Source organism: Azolla caroliniana, unplaced genomic scaffold, assembly GCF_043228905.1.
Source record: "Azolla caroliniana isolate FFs.n. ecotype wild unplaced genomic scaffold, voAzoCaro1.0.p SCAF_16, whole genome shotgun sequence".
Classification (NCBI taxonomy): domain Eukaryota; kingdom Viridiplantae; phylum Streptophyta; class Polypodiopsida; order Salviniales; family Salviniaceae; genus Azolla; species Azolla caroliniana.
In genome coordinates this window covers 2,193,530-2,213,420 of record NW_028230451.1, presented here as the reverse complement: position 1 = coordinate 2,213,420, position 19,891 = coordinate 2,193,530, and the positions used below count along the sequence as shown (strand labels likewise).

At 36.0% G+C, this 19,891-nt stretch overlaps 2 protein-coding genes across 3 annotated transcripts; both read left to right on the top strand.

The window, feature by feature from the left end:
• Positions 1-624: 624 nt before the first annotated feature.
• LOC147853542 (zinc ion binding protein) lies at positions 625-8,169 on the top strand. 2 transcript variants are annotated; one of them, XM_087332530.1, is made up of 11 exons: positions 625-792; positions 1,808-1,921; positions 2,757-2,874; positions 5,200-5,262; positions 6,092-6,189; positions 6,477-6,570; positions 6,656-6,764; positions 6,850-7,003; positions 7,133-7,204; positions 7,659-7,775; positions 7,856-8,169. In XM_087332530.1, exons 1-11 carry the CDS (start codon positions 673-675, stop codon positions 7,949-7,951), a joined length of 1,155 nt encoding a protein of 384 aa, XP_087188656.1. In that variant the 5' UTR covers positions 625-672; the 3' UTR covers positions 7,952-8,169. The 2 variants fall into 2 exon arrangements, with proteins under 2 accessions (XP_087188656.1, XP_087188657.1); XM_087332531.1 differs by lacking the exon at positions 5,200-5,262.
• A 1,790-nt stretch (positions 8,170-9,959) lies between these two features.
• On the top strand, positions 9,960-18,173 carry LOC147853541 (ARM repeat superfamily protein). Its single transcript, XM_087332528.1, has 9 exons — positions 9,960-10,253; positions 10,956-11,372; positions 12,927-13,139; positions 13,459-14,105; positions 15,752-15,848; positions 15,957-16,010; positions 16,086-16,207; positions 16,291-16,478; positions 17,219-18,173. The coding sequence occupies exons 1-9, from the start codon at positions 10,032-10,034 to the stop codon at positions 17,854-17,856; spliced, it is 2,598 nt and encodes an 865-aa protein (XP_087188654.1). The 5' UTR covers positions 9,960-10,031; the 3' UTR covers positions 17,857-18,173.
• Positions 18,174-19,891: the final 1,718 nt, after the last annotated feature.

Here is a 19,891-nt window from a genome sequence, read left to right as displayed (position 1 = left end):
CGAGGAATAAACGCAAATTCAATGGCATTTGGGGAGGTAAGCAAAACCCCATGGAGTAATCAATTTTTCGTCTCAGTCATGTGGCCCACACGAATTAATTGTTGCTTCGAGGGTGGAAGCTTAATAAATGAAGGGTTTAGTTAGAGCAGGAGCTGAAATGGGGCGAGATTATTGGGGCCGAGATTGCACATAGTCATAAAATGAGAAGGCGTTTGTTACACACATACGATACAATGGAAGTGAGTGCCATAAGTACGTGATACGGGCCGCTTTTTAGCCCGTAACTTAAATGGGGACGACAGAAGCTTAAATTCTTTCGCGATCGATAGATCGGGTAAATGTTGAGCATAATGTATATGTATAAGATATGAGCATAATGTATGTATCAATATGTATAGGCTCTAGGGTATGCTTGTAATTTGTACAGAGAAAAGGTAATTTGTAAAGAGAAAAGGAAGGGAAGCCTATTAGGCCTACTACACTACTACATATTTATTATGTGTATGTACTACTATGTACATACATATGTATACTACTATACAGTATAATGCAAAGAAGGTTTCCTGTGTTTACATAATAGGAAGCATATCTGCTTGTAATTTGTCGAGCATATACATATATAATTTGCTTCCTACAGAGAAGGAGAAGAAGAAGAAGACGAAGAAGAAGAGAATGATAGATCGCTCTTGTGCTGGGGAGCATGTCGTCGGTGGAGGTCCCTGTTTATCGTATCCTCCCCTTATTCGTTGTGGAGCTTGTGGAGCTGTTCGTTACTGCTCTTCTCTCCATCAGGTCAGTGCCTTGATTCCTCCCTTATTATATTGCCTCTTTATCTTTATTTCTTCTTTCTTCCCGCAACAGCAGAAAACACACATTTTTTAATCTGGTTTCCATCATCACATCCTTCTAAAGAAGGAAAAAAGAAGGAAGGAAGAAAAGATTGAAGAACAGCATTCACAAAATCCAACCAAATTAAGATTATAAAAAAAGGAAGAAAAAGGAAGAGAAAGCAAGCATGTTGTGGTGCCATTGAGAGACACTCAATGAGTCTACATGATTCCGTGTACTGCTGATTTTAGGCAATAAGATGAGTCCATCCTCAGGATTATTCATTGGCTGCTCATGACCTAAATGTGCATGCAATGGCTGCCCATCATCTTGTTGCAACATTACCAGGGGCTCATCATGATTTTCAGCCCTTTGTGGTTCCTCCTAAGGCACATTATCATCACAAATGGATGACTGGTTATGCTGAAATATGGCCTTTTTGTTAACAAGATTCAAGCAGCTTAGCCTTATAAAGACAACATCTGAACTGCATACAACCTTGAAACTGAGATAGCCATATTCTATAGCTCGTTTCACCTTCCTCACGATACCCAAGCAAGGGTTCCTCCACAAGGTTTGTCCACAGAGGGCGAGTCAGGGCCTAAGATCAGGCTGAAAGGCATAGTGGTAATAGAAACAAACATTAGAGAATTTCAATGTCTTAATATTAATAGCATAAAAAACAATCGATAAAAATGAAAGAAAAAGATGAAAACAACAGAAACAAGAAAAAAATTAGATAATTCCCATGTCCTGAAATATACAAAAGCAAAAAGCATCAGAAAATTTCCATATTTTAAAACATGCAAGGAAAATAAAAGGAGCAAAAACAAACGTTGTAGGCATTCATTTATTATCTTTGCACAAACTACTTTTCTTATGCTTCCAAATAGAATGTCTCAAAACATACAAAAAAGAAAAACAAGCGCTAGATGCAAAAGAAAGACATTAGAGAGTTCCATGTTTTGTCTTGCTACAGCGACTTCACTGGAGGGAACACAAACAAGATTGCCTGCGGTTTGAGGAGCAAATGAGAAGAGGAAATGTTCTGCATGATTTTCCCTTTACTTTTGCACACAATTCCACTTCTCTTGTAAGTCCTCTTTATTACTCTACCTGTCTATTTTTTTTGTGACCTGTTGCTTTTCCTAGCAAAAAAATAGGCATTTTCAATATTCTTTTAAATATCTATGCATCCCGAGCTTAAAAAAATCCCTTTGAACCTTTCCCCGTCATGCTATTAAAGCAAATGGGTATGTAATTTTGTTGGTTTCACATGTAATTTGGGCCTTTTCAAGTTGTTAATATAACATTTCATTTCTCTTTCTCTCTCTCACTTAGACATACCAAAATGTTTAGGAGAAAGGTGGCCTTAGTAACTAAAACATTGGTTGAAGTTTTGGGGCTTGCTGTTTGGAAATATTTATTAAGGGAACGAAGATTGATGAAAATATATGATTTTACATGAAAAAATGGGAAACAAAATGCATTCACTAAAATATTGGTTGAACTTTTTGGTTTGCCATTTGGAAATATTTATGAAGGGAACACAAATCTGACAAGAATATTTAAAATCTCTATGTCAGTCTTTAAAACGTTGATCAAATTTTTGAGCTTGCTGTTCAGAAATAAAGAGAATGATTTCTACAGAAAATATTCATTTTCCAATTTTTTATTATAATTCTCTGTCTTTCTCTCTCACTGTCACTTATCAGTCACATGCACTTAATCTACAACACCAGCCCATAAGACAAGTATGTGTATATATACTTTCCTACATTCCCCAATAAAGTTTTCCATTATTTTAGTGTTAATCATTGTGCATGTACTACAAAGAAGACCATAGAATATTAATTAATTTATCACATGATGAAAGGAGCATTTCAGTATCACACTTTTACAAATACTGTTTATATTTGGTTTTCCAGATAGACAGTGACATTCTCTCAGCTTGTTCCTTTCTCGAGAGTTATGGCGTGCATTTGTATAGTTTTTGGGGACCTGAATGTGATTGCTGGACAAAATCATCGTCAATGTCAGGATTGGGTCTATGTCTTACCTGATCTTCTAATCTTTAACTAGAACTTTTATTTTGCATAGAAAACTTTAATATCCAAACAATGTTTGCATTTTTTTTCATATGTGAAGACCTCTTGCCAATTATTCACTTTCTTGAATATGCATGTTCTTGAGTATAGGTAGTTGCAGGAATATAGTCATGATAATTCTTTGCCAAGAGAGGTATATAGATAGGTATCTGTTTTAACATCCATGGGAGAATGATTACGATCTATGAGATGGGGCCTAGCCTAGGGCAAGGATCAAACTTGGATTCTTTCAATTTTATGACTTTTGACACTATAGTGTAAACCACCAAGCCAGTGGCCAGAGAGAGAGAGAGATAGGGGATTGCGTCATAATCGGGATATACGCAATGCTCTTTTATTTGATGGTAGGCATGGAGTTAAGCATATCTACGAAAGTTGAAGGGAGTACTGATGTGGCATTTTGGTTTATTGGAGCAAGTTGAAATTCTTTCCTCGGTGGAGTGTTCATCTTGGCTATTAATGATTCAGCATGTCCTACTGCTGTGTAGTAGTGACACCGCTCAATTGTGGCCAAAATAGCTTATAAGACCAAACAAGAGATTACATCATAAATCTTGTCTTGTCTTTGAGAATAACAAACCAAAACAAATGTAACTAAATAAAAGTAGAAATACCTAAAGAATCCTAGTGTCTCTAGATGTAAGATTCTCAAGTAAGATAGATTTAGTTTTTGTGTCCGGAAGGTCTCTAGCATAGGTCAATCTAGAATAAAGAGATATCTGAATCAGGGGAAGCACTTGCGATCGCGAGAGATAGCCTTTATCAGTTGATGAAAAGAGTGGCGAGATTGTGGTCCACAAGGTCAGGGCTTGCATGCATGACAAACTGCTATTGTCCAATCTATTGTCATCTTTTTGCAATGTCCTGATTGGGAGCCCACATGTCTAGACCTTGATTGACTTGTACCATGAGTATAAGTGATGGGGCTAAAGAAAGTTGTAATTGATCTTTGTTAATGAGCTTCTGTGGTTGTATTGTTGTCCTCCAATAACTTCTCGTTGTGTCTTTTGAGTTATAACAAGAACCGTTTCAGGCACCATTGATCCTCATATTCCTTTACATTACATATTGGGCCAAAATTTTGGTCAAAGAGGCTATCTCCCTCGTATTCCATAACAAATGATATAGTGACAAACATAGTGTTTTTCCACTCTGCAGCTGTCTGATCACACTGTGAAGGACGTGAAATAGATGTGTGTTCATATAAGAGGGCTTGTTGATAAATGCATCCTCTGATGTGTGTTAAAAATGTGTCTTATAGTGGGCCATTTTTCTATTAAGACATGTTATGGAGTGATCCATGTTCTTTAGTTATCCAATTTGATAATATCAGTTCGAATCAGTCTATTTTTTCCACTTCCAAGCTATATTGGAATGAGAGTACTGAATTTATGCTTATGCCATGTGACTAGAACTATTATTAGTTTTCAGCATACCAACAACGATATATTTTTTCAGCAAGTTGTTTTGATGACATAAGTGCCAACCTTGAGTACCTTCGCCTAGGCAGCTTCCAAAGTTGTCAGATAGACGGTAGGCACACTCCCAAACTGCTAAAGCTCTCTATGTAATGTGACACCTCATCTATATAGAGACTGAAGAGGTTGAGTGATCGTGGGCATCCTTGTTTTACTCCAATTATGCTGGCCACAGCCTCTGGCAACTTATTGGGAGATTGCAATTTTCTTGACATGGATTCATAAAGTGCATAGATTCCCCATTGTATATCTACAGGGCTTCTAGCCATTGCATGATGTGAGAACGTGGTAGTGTCGAAGGCTTTTCAGAAGTTCACGAAGCAGCAATAATTCCTCTTTTTGTGGTATCTGCCCTCCTCGATAAGGGCTTGGAGGTTCAATATGTGATCCAAAGCTGTGAACCTTCAAAACCGTGCCTGTCCAGCTAAATCGCAGCCATTATTCTCTGTCCACACACTCAACTCTGACTGTAGGATTAAGCCATATAGTTTAGCCAAACATGATTTTCCTATAATTGCATCATGTGGTCCCCACTCTTGAAGATTGAAACAATGGTATGTTGTGGCCAGTTAGTAGGGATTTTCCTGTCACACAGCTCTATTAAAAATGTGTGGTAGCAATTGGGGGGGGAGGGGTAGATAGATTTTATTTCATCTTCAAAGATCAAATATGACAAATGAGACAAGAAAATATAACATTTTCACAGAGAGAGAGAGAGAGAGAGAGAGAGAGAGAGAGAGATGGTGGATCAAAGAAAACCAAGAGAGAGTCTATTTACAAAATAGAAGATGGTGGATCAAAGAAAACCTTGGGTTGGAAGCTTCCATCTCACCTTTGTCCATGTACAGGTATTTTTGCTACCAAATTGAACAATCAGTGAACTACTATTTTTTAAATTAGAGAATAGAGATGCATGCATACATTGAAGATTTGAAAGATGTTGGAGAGAAGAGTAAATGATATGTGCTAATGTGTACCGTATGTGAAGATGCCAAAAGAGAGGTTACATCCAACATTTGGAAGACTCTGGATGTAGCTAATATAAAGAAACATTCCTTACATCAAATGGAAACTTAGCATTGTCACTACACTGGTAGATCTGTGAGATATGAAAGATGTTTGAGGGAAGAGTAAATGATATCTGCTAATGTGTACAGTATGTGAAGGTGCCACTAGAGAGGATACTGGATGGTGATCATCTGTAGCTCGTGGCACAACATGCTAAATTTACCTAATATATATAACCCTAACATCGTCAATGGTTGATGTAAGCTGGAATAAATAATATGGTTTCAGAAAGAAACAATAAAAAAACATGAATGCTCACACCCAACATTTGAAAGACTCTGGATGTATCTAATATAAAAGACATTCCTTACATCAAATGGAAACTTAGCATTGTCACTACAGTGGTAGATCTGCGAAGGATTGTTGAAGACATATTTCATTTATGGAGGATTGTTTAATGCCATGATCCTTGTTTGTGTGCGAATGTCCGTTTTGTTAGTATTGGTCATTGGTAGGTGAAAATATGTGGCAAACGTTAGTCATGAAAATCTTAACAGAGTGAGAATAATGGAGTGGAGTCTAGATTCTTGACTAAAATGTAGTTGTAATTTCATTTTCATTTCATATGAATGGAAAAGAGTCAAAAGTTCCCTCATCTGATAAATTCAGGAGTGAACAATGAAGTATGCCAAATTGATAGTTGGTCTGATTATTACAAATGGCGACAGCTTCCCTTGAACTCCCCTGTTTCAATTTTGCTTCACTGGGTAAGTATGCTTTTTCTTATTCTTGACTTATGTGTTGATGGTGGACTCTATTTTTTGAAAAGCTATCACTCATCGTAAAACTGGAGCTAAAGAAAGGTTTACAATAAAGTTGTTCTGCAATAGTGACATCCAGTGGGCATGGAAATACATACTGCAATCTTTAGGACACGTTTTTCTTGTTGGAAGGAGGATCATTATGTTAAAGCAGAATGTTTAGAAAGATCATTCTATTTAATTTTGGGTGGAGCTTTTTCATCCAACTTAATATTAAAATATCACTTTTGCAGCCTCTTACATTATACCATTCGTTGCAACTTGTATCCTTGAAATTCCCCAGCAAGGTGATGCAAAGGGAAAGAAGCTTAAGGATCCATTATCTTGGTAACGATGTCTTCTGTGTTTCTATTTAAGCCCAGTTCAGCTCAATTATGGCTTTGTATGAAATTGGATACTTTGTCTCATCTAGGTCCTCGGAAGGAACTTGATCAACTAGAAGTTTTTGCAGAGCTTTGTAATCTTATACAAGGTCAACACATACATATTGATTTTATTGGACCAGATGTTGCACCTCTGAGGTCAACTTTTGTGAGCCTCCTTTCTTTTGTCTTCTTAAGATTAATGCATGACAACATGCCACGTTTTTCTGACAATGTGTTGCAGAAATCAATTCGAAATGGAGTTAAGGAGCCCTCCAAAATGCTCTGATAATGATTGTGCATGCAAATTGTATTCAGAAGGAGAGAAGAATAAGGGTTATCTTACCGTAAAACTTTGGAAAGGATTCTACCATGATGTATACAGTGAGATTGCCGAGGTCACTATCATCACTCCTTTTTCGATTTGCAGATTATTTATAGATAGGTTAACCTGGACCTCATTATTTTATGGTCTTATATCTAGCATCTAGTTTTCCTCGTTTTGACAATTTGCAAGTATATTTCAGAATTCTCCTGCCGACTTCATTTTTGCAGCCAATGCAGGCATTGCAGCGTTTCCAAGCTGGCTACCCACTGTGGTTAGTGTAACATAATAAACAGCAGGGAAAAACTCCTAAATAACTTGCTGAGTTTTTCTTTATTTTGTCCAAATGCCCGTATGTTCTTGTTATCTCCCCAGATGTCCTTGGCCAAACTCCTGGAAGAGTAATTAATGTGGGTAATCTGGGCAATTAAATGGTCACGTTATACTTTCTCTCTCTTTTGGAGGTTGACCAAGGCCATTTTAGGAAAGGTTAAGGAAATTTAAGAAAATAAAAAAAATTCAGGTTATTTTTGTGTTAAAGTATTGACTTGGGAAAACTAGACAATAAATGGTGTCAGTAAGGATGTATAGATCTTACTATAGGTTAAGGTATGAGTAAAAGGTATAGAAGGTGTTCTTGTGCTTATGCTGTTTGAAATCATCTCTTATGCTGGTGAATCTTATAGAATTCCGGGTAATTATAGAATGAATATATGTATGTATTCTAGGAATTAATAACCAAAAATATTGGAGTCCCAACTGTCTTTACGGACTTCTGCGAAGAGGCTGCAATTCTAGCTTGCAAGTTTTTGGAGGCAACCTTTGCTCTGCAACTGACTATACCGGTAAGATTTTCTCTTGCTATATAGCTTTATTATCTCTTCTGAAACATCTTGTTAATTTCAATGCATATGTTGTTTCTTAGATGCAAGTGAATCCATTTCGCCAACCGATGACTCCTTCAAACAAGGTTTTGGATTTGCCAACATATTCAAATTGTTTTCTTTTTGGTATCAATTGAAATCGATGTATATAGAGTCATCTATCTTATAGACAACCATCAGAAACATGAAAACTTTGAGAGCGCATTAGAGATTATGATTTTCTGACAAGATATGAAATCTTCATTATAGAGCTCTAATGAACGCTCTAATGAACGATCTGTTGTACAATATTCTAATTGATCATGAAGCTTGTCTTAACAAATCATTAGCATAAAAAAATCTCATATATTCATCACTTAAACAAGCACAACTAGCTCGAAAGAACATTCTGTTGTCGCACTATATTTTAATATATTATGGGGATTGTCTTAACAAAGAAAAGGGCATACATTTTTCTCTATGATTGTATTCAAGTCATGATAATTAGTGCTTACAAAACGCTTTAACGACCCATCTGTATGTCACTATGTTCGCATTTGTTATAGCTTGTCCTAACAAATCATTAGTACAAAGACAAAGCCATATGTTTTTTGCTATTGTGGTTCTTAAATAATAATAATCATTGAAAAGGTTGGAATCAAGGTCTTAAATATATTTTACGCTTCATCTTGTCGGGTTCGATAATTATTGAAAGATGGCTTGTTAGGAAGTTGACTAACAATAATTTGGTTCGTAATAGTCTGACTATTGTGGTGGCTGGAAAGTTCTAATGTAAAATAATCTATATGGTTCCATCTTATGTCTCTATTGCTGCTATGACATTTGCATTTTGTATCAACATTATTACTGAACTTGAAATTTGTGTATGGTAGTTAGAAGTTCTTCAACATGACTGACTTCTGCACCTTTTGTTGAAAAAATGAAGTTTAACATCATGGCCGTGATTACAAGATGAAGTTAGAATTGTGTAAGAATTGGGTTTGATAGATGTTTTGGTGAAAGAGTTGTAGAATTTGTGAACACAATGGTTGTGATGCAATCCTAACCAAGTTAGTGTTTGGATTCGGTCCAACGAGAAGGGCATGCAATGACATACATGATGAATTGACATTAATTGTCAATTACAAATCGTGAGGCAATATTTATTTCTCATGCCAATCAGCAAGACTAGTGGCTTCATGAAATGTTCTTGGGCTATAACTTAATGAGATTATGGTCATGTTCTTTTTTGTAGATGAGTGATTTCATTGTAGCATATTGGGTAATCATTGATCATATAACTATACAATGAGGGTGATGGAGATGAGATGAGACAGATGGTTATATGTGTGCTTGTTCAAGGCAATGGATAGAAGAATAACACAAAATTTCAAGCCATAGTTCTCTCGAGAACCTTATGGGATATGAGTGGAGGCTTTATGAGACAAGTCTACTTGAGCAAGGTTAGGTGAGGCCATGTGCATTTGAGTGAGGTCAAGCACCGTTGGATGATGTTGATGTTTGGTCAACCGATGAAGCCAAAGTATGGTCTGACAAGGTCAGATGAGGCTAATGTTCGGTCAAGCAAGGTAAGATGAGACTAATGTTTGGTTAAGTGAGGTCCCAACTAAGTACAAGGCAATTCCCGTGAGAAATTATTGTTTTTAATTTTATAAATTGAATCTTTGCTCAAGCAGGTTAGGAGAGGTCATATGCATTTGAGTGAGGTCAAGCATAGTCAAGCGTCAAATGATGTTGACGTTCGGTCAAGCAATGAAGCCAAGGTATGGTCAAACAAGGTCAGATGAGGCAAATGTTTGGTCAAGCAAGCCAAGATGAGATGAGTGTCAGGTCAAAGTGAGGTCCCGACTGAGTACAAGGGAATTCCCATGAGAAATTAATGTTTTTGATCTCATAAATTGAATCTCGCTCAAGCATGGTTAGTTGAGGCCATGTGCATTTGAGTGAGGTCAAGCACGGTCAGATGATGCCAATGTTCGGTCAAGTGATGAGGCCAAGGCATGGTCAAATAAGGTCAGATGAGCCCAATGTCTGGTCAAGCAAGGCAAGATGAGATCAATGTCTGGTCAAGAGAGGTAAGTGGGAATTCTCGTTAGAAATCAATGGTTTTTATCTCATAAATTGAATTCGATTGACTGACTGCCATCAGAGAAAAATCACTAGAAAAGGATTTACGAGTCCATTTTCGGACACACACACACACGCAGTGAAACGGCGATGGATGTGCGTCTCGTCTTCTTACCTCAGTCTGAGCAGCTCCTTCCATGGCGAAGCATACGGACTTCGAAGCTTACCTTTCAGACTTCTCCTTTCACGAAAAAAGTTTCATTCCCTTCTTTCTCTTTTTCTCGTACTTCTCTTTCGTCCAGGAAGGTTCATCTCTTTTCTCTTCATGTATCCTGTAGACGAAGTATTCCTTCTCTGCGAGCTTCAAACAAGGTGCAAACGAACGATTTTCTTCTTTGATTATAAGTTTTGTGAAATTTTCTTTCATGATTTCTGTAAAATGAAACTGATTTCTGTGGAGTATCTATCCTCATGAACCTATCTGAAACAATTTCCTTTATATTATATGTTCATGAATATAGTCCGGAAATTATTTCTACAATATGTCTTCCTGAATTCTTTAAAAGCAATGGGATTTCTGTGAAATGTCTTCTTGAACTCTGAAAGATTTCTATGAGGTGAATTCTATTAAATTATCTCTGTGAAATTGACCTCCATGAAATGATTTCTTTGGAAAATGAAAATGGTTTCTTTGGAATGAAAATGATTTCTATGAAATTTCTAGAAACGAGAAGATATCTTTGAAATAATTTGAAATCTGTGGAATGAAACCATATCTTTGAAATATCTCATTCATTATGTCTGTGAATCGCTTGAAATTCTAGAAAATAGTTTCTGCAAAATCTCTTGAATCTCAATGAAAATGGTTTGTCTAAAATCTTCCTTGAATTTCTAGAAATGAAAAGGATTTGTGTGAAATATCCGTACAAATCTTAAAACTTCAAAACTGTGCAATCTTTGCGTGAAATGTATGATATTCTCTGTGAAATTATGATCAGATTCTTGAAATGTGTGGTTTTTTCTATGAAATCGTGGTTTAAATCCAGAATCCCTGTGAACAATTTGGTGATACAGGAGGATCGCTGGATAGGCCTTGAATCAATAACATCATCAATCTTTGGAGATGGTGATGACGAGGATGATACAGGTGAGGATGAACAAGGTTCACAGCTAACAAAGGAGGCTTATATCGGATTATTTGTGAGGAGACTTGGGATGGATAATCTGCCTGAAGACAGAGAACAAGCTCTAAGAGCTCTTTGGCGACATTCTATGAATGGAAAGGGAAACATTGATCAGATTGTCTCTTTTCCTGGAATTCTAACACTAATTGTTAGTCTTCTTCCATCCAATAGAGTGGAATCTTCAGAAGCTGCAGCTGGTCTTCTTCGTAATATTAGCCTTTATGATGATCATAGGAATGACGTTATTCAAGTTGGTGCAGTGGAAGAAATTATTGGTATTCTGACACGTCGTACTTTATCACAGCAGGTGAGAAAGAGGTTCTTAGTTGTTAAACTGACTTGTGGAGATATACAGTTCATATTATCTAATAACATCAATCTCATGATTTGATTAGCTTAGCTTATAATCTAATTGCAAAATCATTTAAGCATTAGTTCTTGATTGAATATGTAAATAATGATTTCTTATAATTAGATTATCGAATGAGTTAAGCACTATCAAGAGATTTTCTGTAAGGGATATATTCTCAAGGTTAGATGACTTCTGGAAACATATAAGTGTCTAAATACAAGTTTAGAACTAAGATCTTCATTGTATAGGTAATCATTAAATATCTTATCATAACAGGTGAGGTTTTCTCTATGAGATCTATTCTTTATTGAAACATGAATGTTGGAAATCATTGTTGTAGAATACTTCGCATACAATACGTGTAGAATGTGTATTCTAAGTATTCGAAAAGTATACTACCTTTATTTTAAATACTTAGAATATGTATTTCATAGATAAAATATGTTAAATACGATAAATATTTCTTAAATTTTAAAGTTAAAAGAAAATAATTTAAAATTTTAAATTATTCGGAAATGTTAAATACTTGTTAAACATGTAATACATGAAATATTATAAATTGGCAGTTCTAAAACGTAGAATACGTGTAGAATACTTCAGAGTATTCTAAAACGTTTTCTAAATGTAGAGTATGCGTTTTTTAACAACAATCTAGATAATTGTCTGAATACAATCCAGTCATTTAAGCACTGCATCATAACAAGTGAGCATTTTGCATAAAAGATGCATTATTAATGATTAGATGACCTGTGGAAATCTAGTTTATATAAATGTCTGAAGAGAAGCTTAGAACCTGTTTCTTCAACGGATATCATATAATTTGTACATCGTATGATCTGATCATCTAATCATTTCAGCACTTTATCACAACAGGTGAGATTTCTTTTAAGAAAAATACTCATACATATAAATTCAACTTGTAGAAATATTGAGTACTATTTGTTTGAATACAAGTTTAGATCTTCATTAAACATTGTATATTTTAAGTTATCGCAGAAAATATAATCCATGTAAATGCCTGAATACAAGTTAGATTCTCATTGAACATCTAATTTAAATAGTTTGAAAATATAATCCATGTAAATATCTAAATACAAGGTTGGGCCTTAAATGGACATCGAAAATGCAAATTCATAAAAATTCGTGAATAAAAGTTTTGATCTTCACGGAACATCCAATGATTTATAATTCCCAAAGATATCATATTTATAAAAATTCTGAATACAAGATTAAATCGTCTTCACGAACATCTAACTTATTCAAAGTAATCCATAGAGACTAATTCTGTATCAAGTTTTATATTCTTATGGTTTAATGTCTGAATACCAGTTGTGTGCTCATTGAACAAGTATTAATTCAAGTTATTTCTGAATGCCTGACTATGTCACAAGCGCTATATTCTTATGATTAGAGACCTGAAAAGGGTTATTTTACAGTGCCTATATTCTGCTCTATGAATTGAATGATGTTCAGGACAGTCTTGAATATTATCTAGAGGAAAATGTGCAGGTTCGAGAACAAGCAGGTGGTTGTCTCTGGAATTTGTCTTGTGAGGATTTAGTCAAGGATAAAGTGGATATCTCAGAGCTCATACCAATACTGATTTCTATGCTAGAATTGGAGAGTGTTGATATGGAATCAGCAACTGGTATGCTAGCTAATTTTTCCATAAATCAACGCAACCATGAACTTCTGGTGGCATCTGGGATAGTTAAAAGACTGGTAATCACAACATTGTCTATTTAGCACCCATTTTAATTTTTCAAGTCATGTATTGAAATGATGCAATTCATTTTTTAATATTTTCCCATCATACTGCTGCTGTAAAAAATTTACAGAGATAATTACAATTAGCTTGTGACAATGGCATCAATGTTACATATCTGAGAAATTGTTACAGTTATTTAAAACATTCTATTGCTCTGAATTTGGTATAGTTATAACTAAAATTTGCTTGTAATATGAGCTACATGTCTCTAAACTTTATACTGTAATAACAAAAAAGAAACTTTTGATATGAGCATTGTGTTATATATCTCAGGCAGATCTGATTAAAAGTAACAAAGGTACAAAAGTTTCACGGCAAGAAGCTCGCAAAACACTTCTGCAACTTGTGCAAAACAACCAATATAAGCAGATCATTGTAGAGGAAGGGTTGGTTCCAGTGCCTTTTATTGGTGCCAGTGCATACCGATCATTTAAGCCCTTACTTGATAAAACTCCCTCATTCCCAGGGGAAATAGATTTGGATGCATCTCCATTACCATCGACTTTTGGAGCAGGAAATCTTCTTTTGGGATTGAATGCAAAAAAGAAATCATATGATATTGATGAGGCCACTCAACTAGCAATTGATGGCCGAGCAAGACAGCATTTTCTTGGAAGGATTGGGTTGCTAGAAAAAGAGGCCAAAGCCCAGGTATCAGATCAGACTGTAAATGGAAAAGACCAAGTCACTATAATGCCTTGGTATGATGGTATACCTAGGTTAGTATTGATACTTGGTCTTGACGATGTAAGTGTGGGAAGGTTGGCTGCTAGCACAATTTCGGAGATTGCAGTGAATGAAGAGATTCGGCAGGTAATTCATAAGGCTGGCAGTATACCCCATCTCATACGTCTTTTAGGAAGTGGAGATGAGCTTGCAACAGAAGCTGCAGCTTCTGCTCTTGAAAAGCTGGCTATCAGGTGAAAAAATATTTTATTTACTTTATTCTTATGAGAAAACGTTTGCAATCATTTTATGTTTATGAAATCATATATTTGCTCTTTCGTGGGTTCACCGAGGGTATTTGGGAAATTATAAAAAAAAAGGGACATTTGGGAAATATGGAAAATGCAGGGTTCCGTCTGAGTCTTTCCCTTATTTTTGTGAGAAAAAACCTAGATTTCGAAAATTACAGATTTCATACTTCTCACACTATTATTTCTCTGAGTAAACATGGGCTGCTGCATAAGTTCAAAGTTGTTAAGTGTTAGATTTGAATCCCTATGATTCGCGAGGAAGACTGACTGTGAAATACACAATATGCGGAAAACAGAAAACAGAAAATGCACAATACACAGTGTTTAGTGTGGAAACCCTAAACGGGGAAAACCACGGGAGAAACAGATCTTCCAGTGTACAACAGGGAATACAAGGGAGACAAGAATACAACACTCTTTGCACAGAGTGTATCAGCCACACAGGGCTCTTGGCATCTAAGCTCACACAGCTATGGCGCTGGTCTCTCTCACACCTCCACTAACGTCTGTCTATTACTCTCTACACATTCTACTCTTTCTGTTCTACTCTATGTTTTTCCCTAAATGTATTTATATTACTTACAAATTTAGCCTCTACTACTTTCATTCCTATTATTATACTAATGATAATAGCAGTTAATCAGCCGACTAGTCGATTCGACTAGCTGACTCCTGTGTCGGCTGTACAGTTGGCCCAATTAGTCAGCCTTGTGCTCAACCATTCGGTCGGCCCGACTAGTTGATCGTGTCTTCGACTTGGATCACTTCCACTGCTGTGAGCTCTCCACGGTCGACGACTCCTTGTCATCGACTGTCGGCTCTCAGCCCGACTAGTCGGCTCCTCGCATAGGAGGGACATATTTGTAACATTAAGCAGTCAGAGAAGCATTGGATTAGAGATTTGTTAAGTATGTGTATGATGTGCTCGGGATGAAGGAGGATCAGGAGGCTGCCCAAATTCTAGGTTCAAGTGTTTTAATTGATGTCACACTTCAGGGGTTTCTACTGATTGATGCCATTTCTTTGTCATGATGTGGGGGGAGTCCACGTCCTTTAACAGAATATATTTGATTTCCAAATATCATTGTGCTAGAGACTCTGCCGTGTGGCCTATGATCCCTATATTGTGGAAAGGGGTTTCATTGCAGTAATTTGACCGTGTTGGAATTTTCTTATCTGGATTGGAGCTGAGATGAGTCTCTCGCTAGAAATATATCAAGGACATGGAGTATCACCACTTCCTGATCTGATGTCATTGAAACCTTTCTCATATTGATAAAGCTTAAATTGCATGTATTTCTCATCTGAATATAAGTTTGGCATTTTCTTGCATTTTGCCTCAATATTCTTCAGGTTTATAACTAGACTTTATCTATATATATATATCAATGTCAAGGTTCCACTTTCGGGTTTCAAGCCATTAGGCAACCTAATAGACGTTTGATTGTATGATTGTTGATTTCTTCAGCAAAGAATAAAGGAGTAGTTTAGATTGAGAATGTTTACAGTATGTTTCTGGGCGTTTTTTAAAAGACAGCCATTTACACACATTGTAACTTCAGGAATGGCCTGTCTTATGTGTATTTCAGCTTTGAAGTGCGAAAGTCCATTGATGCACATGGAGCAATCCCTGCCCTTGTAGAACTCCTCAAAGCTCAGGATGCTCCCAGCTTTGTGAAAGAAAAGGTCGTGCATCCCAATTTCTCAAGTTGTTTTCAATTGTTTATATAGAACATGCCATATTATTTCTGTTTCCTGTCTATGACATCAAGTAAAATGACTTACGGTATGCAGGTGCTATTTGCATTGGATCGCCTTTCCCAAACGGGAGATGAAGTTCAAACTATGGTATATCCTTGTAATGTAGTTTGACATTACACTTGCTATTGTCTCAAGGAATTTATCAAACTTCTTGTTTCCCAGATTCACTCAGGTGCATATCCAGGGCTTGTTGGTGTTGTAGAATCTGAGGGTATAGATGCACTTGCAAAAGCAGAAATACAAGGGATTTTGGATGAATTGTCTTCTCGCGAATCAGATGCTAGGTAGCAGCAGGAGATTTCTTTTCTTTCATGTATGTTCTCTTCCTTCCTCATTCTAGCTAAATTTGATTCCCTTTGTCTTACAGAGATAAAATTGTTAATGCTAATGGAGTACCAGCACTTGTTGTGATATTTGCTAGTGGTAATTCAGTGTTGAAGGAAAAGGCAGCTCATGTGATGGAGAATCTGGCTGTGAGAGAGGAGAATGCTGAATTGATTGTAAATGCTGGACTGGAGTCATCTCTTAAGTTACTATTGTCAGTGATGACACAAGGTACATAATTTATGAACCAAGGTGCATAATGCACAAAGTAACTATGTTACATGACACGTTAGGGGGTATGGTAGATGCATAATTATCAATTTGTGTGCATTAATTTATGCACCAGGCTGTAGGGTATTTGGTTTCTTTTTACCCAAGGTACATAATGAGTAGGGGCATGGTAAGTGCATAGTGATCAAATTGAGTACGTTACATCACAAACCATGGTGTATGTAGTGCAAAGTAACTATGTTACATGACACGTTAGGGGGTATGGTAGATGCATAATTATCAATTTGTGTGCATTAATTTATGCACCAGGCTGTAGGGTATTTGGTTTCTTTTTACCCAAGGTACATAATGAGTAGGGGCATGGTAAGTGCATAGTGATCAAATTGAGTACGTTACATCACAAACCATGGTGTATGTAGTGCGGGGTTCTTTTTTGACCCAAGGTACAAAATGCACATTTGGATTAGGCTATGTGGATTGTTTGTGAACGGGTGCATAATGCATATATCCACTATGTTATGTGGGTACATAAAACGAGGTGCATAATGCAAAATAACCTATGTTATACCACACACTAGGGGTATGGTATTATGGTATGGTGATGTTCTTTGTGACCCAAGGTGTGTAATGCACAAATTTAACTGTGAAATGTTACACCCATGTAGAATAGTACACAATAGTACGAGCCCTTTTAAAGCTGAAATCCCCTTCTCTAACATTAAATTGACTCCATGTTTCAGAGAAAGCTAACACTCCAGAAGACATCATCGAAAGAGAAGAGGCATGGGCTGCATTGGCTGCTAGCTCTCGGCTTCTACACAAACTTTTGAGATATGAGAAGGTTAGAGCATTGATGGATTGTAAGGCACTTGCAGTCTTACTTGCAGATGTATTGAAATCTGAGATGCCATTGCATGTTAAGGATTGGGTGTCATCTTGCCTTCTCAGTCTAGATAGATTAGAAGGCCTAACAACTAATGTAAAAGTACCTATAGAACTGGAAGTGATCATACATGACAAGATTCCTAGATTAGTGGATGAGATTAGATCTTCATTATATCATGAAGTTCAAGAAAGAGGTGCTATTGAACTCCATGATCTTGTCTCGCAAGGAGTAGATGCATATGTTGCAGCTATATCTAATGTAGGAGGAATCTTTCCTCTTGTGGAGCTTCTCGATAAAGGAACTCCCAAAGCAAAGGAAGCATCACTTTCTATATTATATAGCATAGGTACAAATGAAGATAATCACTCTGCGTTGATTAGGGCTGGTGTTGTGAAACATCTACAAAGAATTGTTAGATCAGGAAGCCCTCAGTGGATGCTTGCTCTTTACCTTCTACGGTCACTCCCTACAGAAGTGGATGTATTTTCATAAACTTGTTTCTTATCTTCCTTTTTAAAAACTTTAGTAAGTATTAGTTCTTTCTATTCTTGAACTCGCATACATGGTACCAATTGAGATTCGAGTGACTATTAGTTCAGTAGGTCCATTTTTTCCTTGTACTAGTGAGGATAATTGTTGACAGACTCAGTGGATTACATTTGTACATTTAGGTGGGTTTTATTATGTTTTTGTACATGGACGTATTTTTTTCTGGAACTATTACTTATCCATCATGGAAATGCAATAACATACATGCATCTAAAAATGTAAGAAATCCGATGGAATGACCCTAATGATTACTTTTACAGGACTTGTTTTCAACAATTAACTTGGTCTCTGCCTGGTAAATCAGTGTCTATCCTAATGATTTCAATCACATGATTGTTTTTTACTACTCGCAAATCATGGAAGGATGGAAATTTTCTTGATTTTTGTTGCCAAAGTTGTTTCTTTGTGAAATGATTTGGCATTGCTTATGCATTATTCAAAATAAACAGATTTGTGATTGCATTAAAGTATGTGTAGTATCACATCTGTAATTAGAAGATGAACGGATATACATCCTAGCACATGAGAGAATAGTTTTTGTCAATCTTGCCTGTGAGCATTAAAAGAATCAATTTGGCAAAAAGGGAACAATTACTGATTGGTGAACTATCATTTTCTTGAAGGAATTGTTGGGAAAATTGCTAACAAATTATGAAGTGTTTTGGGTGCATATCGTTGTTGGAGAAAATGTTTGTGTGTGACATATAGACGCAAGGTTTATTTGGTTGACATTTCTATGTCTCTATTAATATGTTGGAAATTTGGATAAATTATGTCTCCCCTAGTTGAATCTTTTTGGATGTTGGCTTGAACGTTGTTGAATCTATACCTACATTAGTACATTTGATTTGACATTACTTCAATGTATTAACATATTTCTCATTAATTCGTGATGCTTCAAATTTAAAAAAACTATGAAGTAAACTTATTCCAACCACTTGTGAGGAGTTAGTTTAGGTATTAGGTAATCGGAGTAGAAAGGTCATTTACATCACTCATGGTAGGGCCTATCTCAACTTCCCATAATACATTATAAAGTGAAAGGTATACTATATTTGTTAATTCATGGGCTAATTCAAAGTCCTAGCTATTTATGTATATATTATTTAGTGGCTTGATTTTCAAATGGACATGCTAATTGGTAGTACCAAGCCCAATATCACATAGGCTAATATGACCAAAATAATTTGCAATTAATAATTGAGACACATCGATAGACATCAATATAACAAGATTTATATGTATGTGAGTAACTAACTACATGAAGTAGGTGTGCTCAATCAAAATTGCAATCGATCCCCAAGATACATTGCCTAGATATATTTGCACAAAGTAAAACATTTGTATTCTTTTTTGAACTTTGCATCAAGTTGATCTCAACAATCTTACAATCAACTAGCAAAAAAGTCAAAATGGTTTATCCAATTTCGTGTGGACAATTGTCATATACCACCTTACAATTTCACAATCTAGTGGCAACGGCTTTCTCTCATGTTCTTTGACTCTTCATAATATACGTATCCTCTCTCTATATTACAATTCACAACTAAACAAGACAAAAAGATACCACCAAAAGGTTTTTGGATGGATTGATGATTGTCTAATACCATCATAGAATTTCACAAACAAGTAACTATAGGAGTAACTTTCTATTATGTCTTTTTTACCTTTTATAGAATTTGACAAACATGTAACGATAGGAGTACTTTTCTATTATGTCTTTTTTACCTTTTATATTATGTGAATCCAGCCAAATGTAAACTTAAAATGTTTTCATTACCTAATGTGATGAATCATCTAAAATGTGAAGCTTGTTTTCTAATATTCCATCTCGATTATGTAAATCAAGCCCAAAAACAACAATGTGTGTGTGTGTGTGTGTGTGTGTGTGTGTGTGTGTGTGTGTGTGTGTGTGTGTGTGTGTGTGTGTGTACAAAATGATGAAATCCACTAGATGAGCAATATGCATGTTTCTTAA

Excerpts from the sequence above, each read along its gene's own strand:
- LOC147853542 (XM_087332530.1), top strand. The coding sequence starts at position 673 with ATGATAGATCGCTCTTGTGCTGGGGAGCATGTCGTCGGTGGAGGTCCC. Across the intron at positions 1,922-2,756 it reads CACACAATTCCACTTCTCTT|ATAGACAGTGACATTCTCTC; the intron begins GTAAGTCCTCTT and ends TTGGTTTTCCAG. Across the intron at positions 7,776-7,855 it reads CTCTGCAACTGACTATACCG|ATGCAAGTGAATCCATTTCG; the intron begins GTAAGATTTTCT and ends GTTGTTTCTTAG.
- LOC147853541 (XM_087332528.1), top strand. The coding sequence starts at position 10,032 with ATGGATGTGCGTCTCGTCTTCTTACCTCAGTCTGAGCAGCTCCTTCCA. Across the intron at positions 16,011-16,085 it reads GAGATGAAGTTCAAACTATG|ATTCACTCAGGTGCATATCC; the intron begins GTATATCCTTGT and ends CTTGTTTCCCAG. Across the intron at positions 16,479-17,218 it reads ATTGTCAGTGATGACACAAG|AGAAAGCTAACACTCCAGAA; the intron begins GTACATAATTTA and ends TCCATGTTTCAG.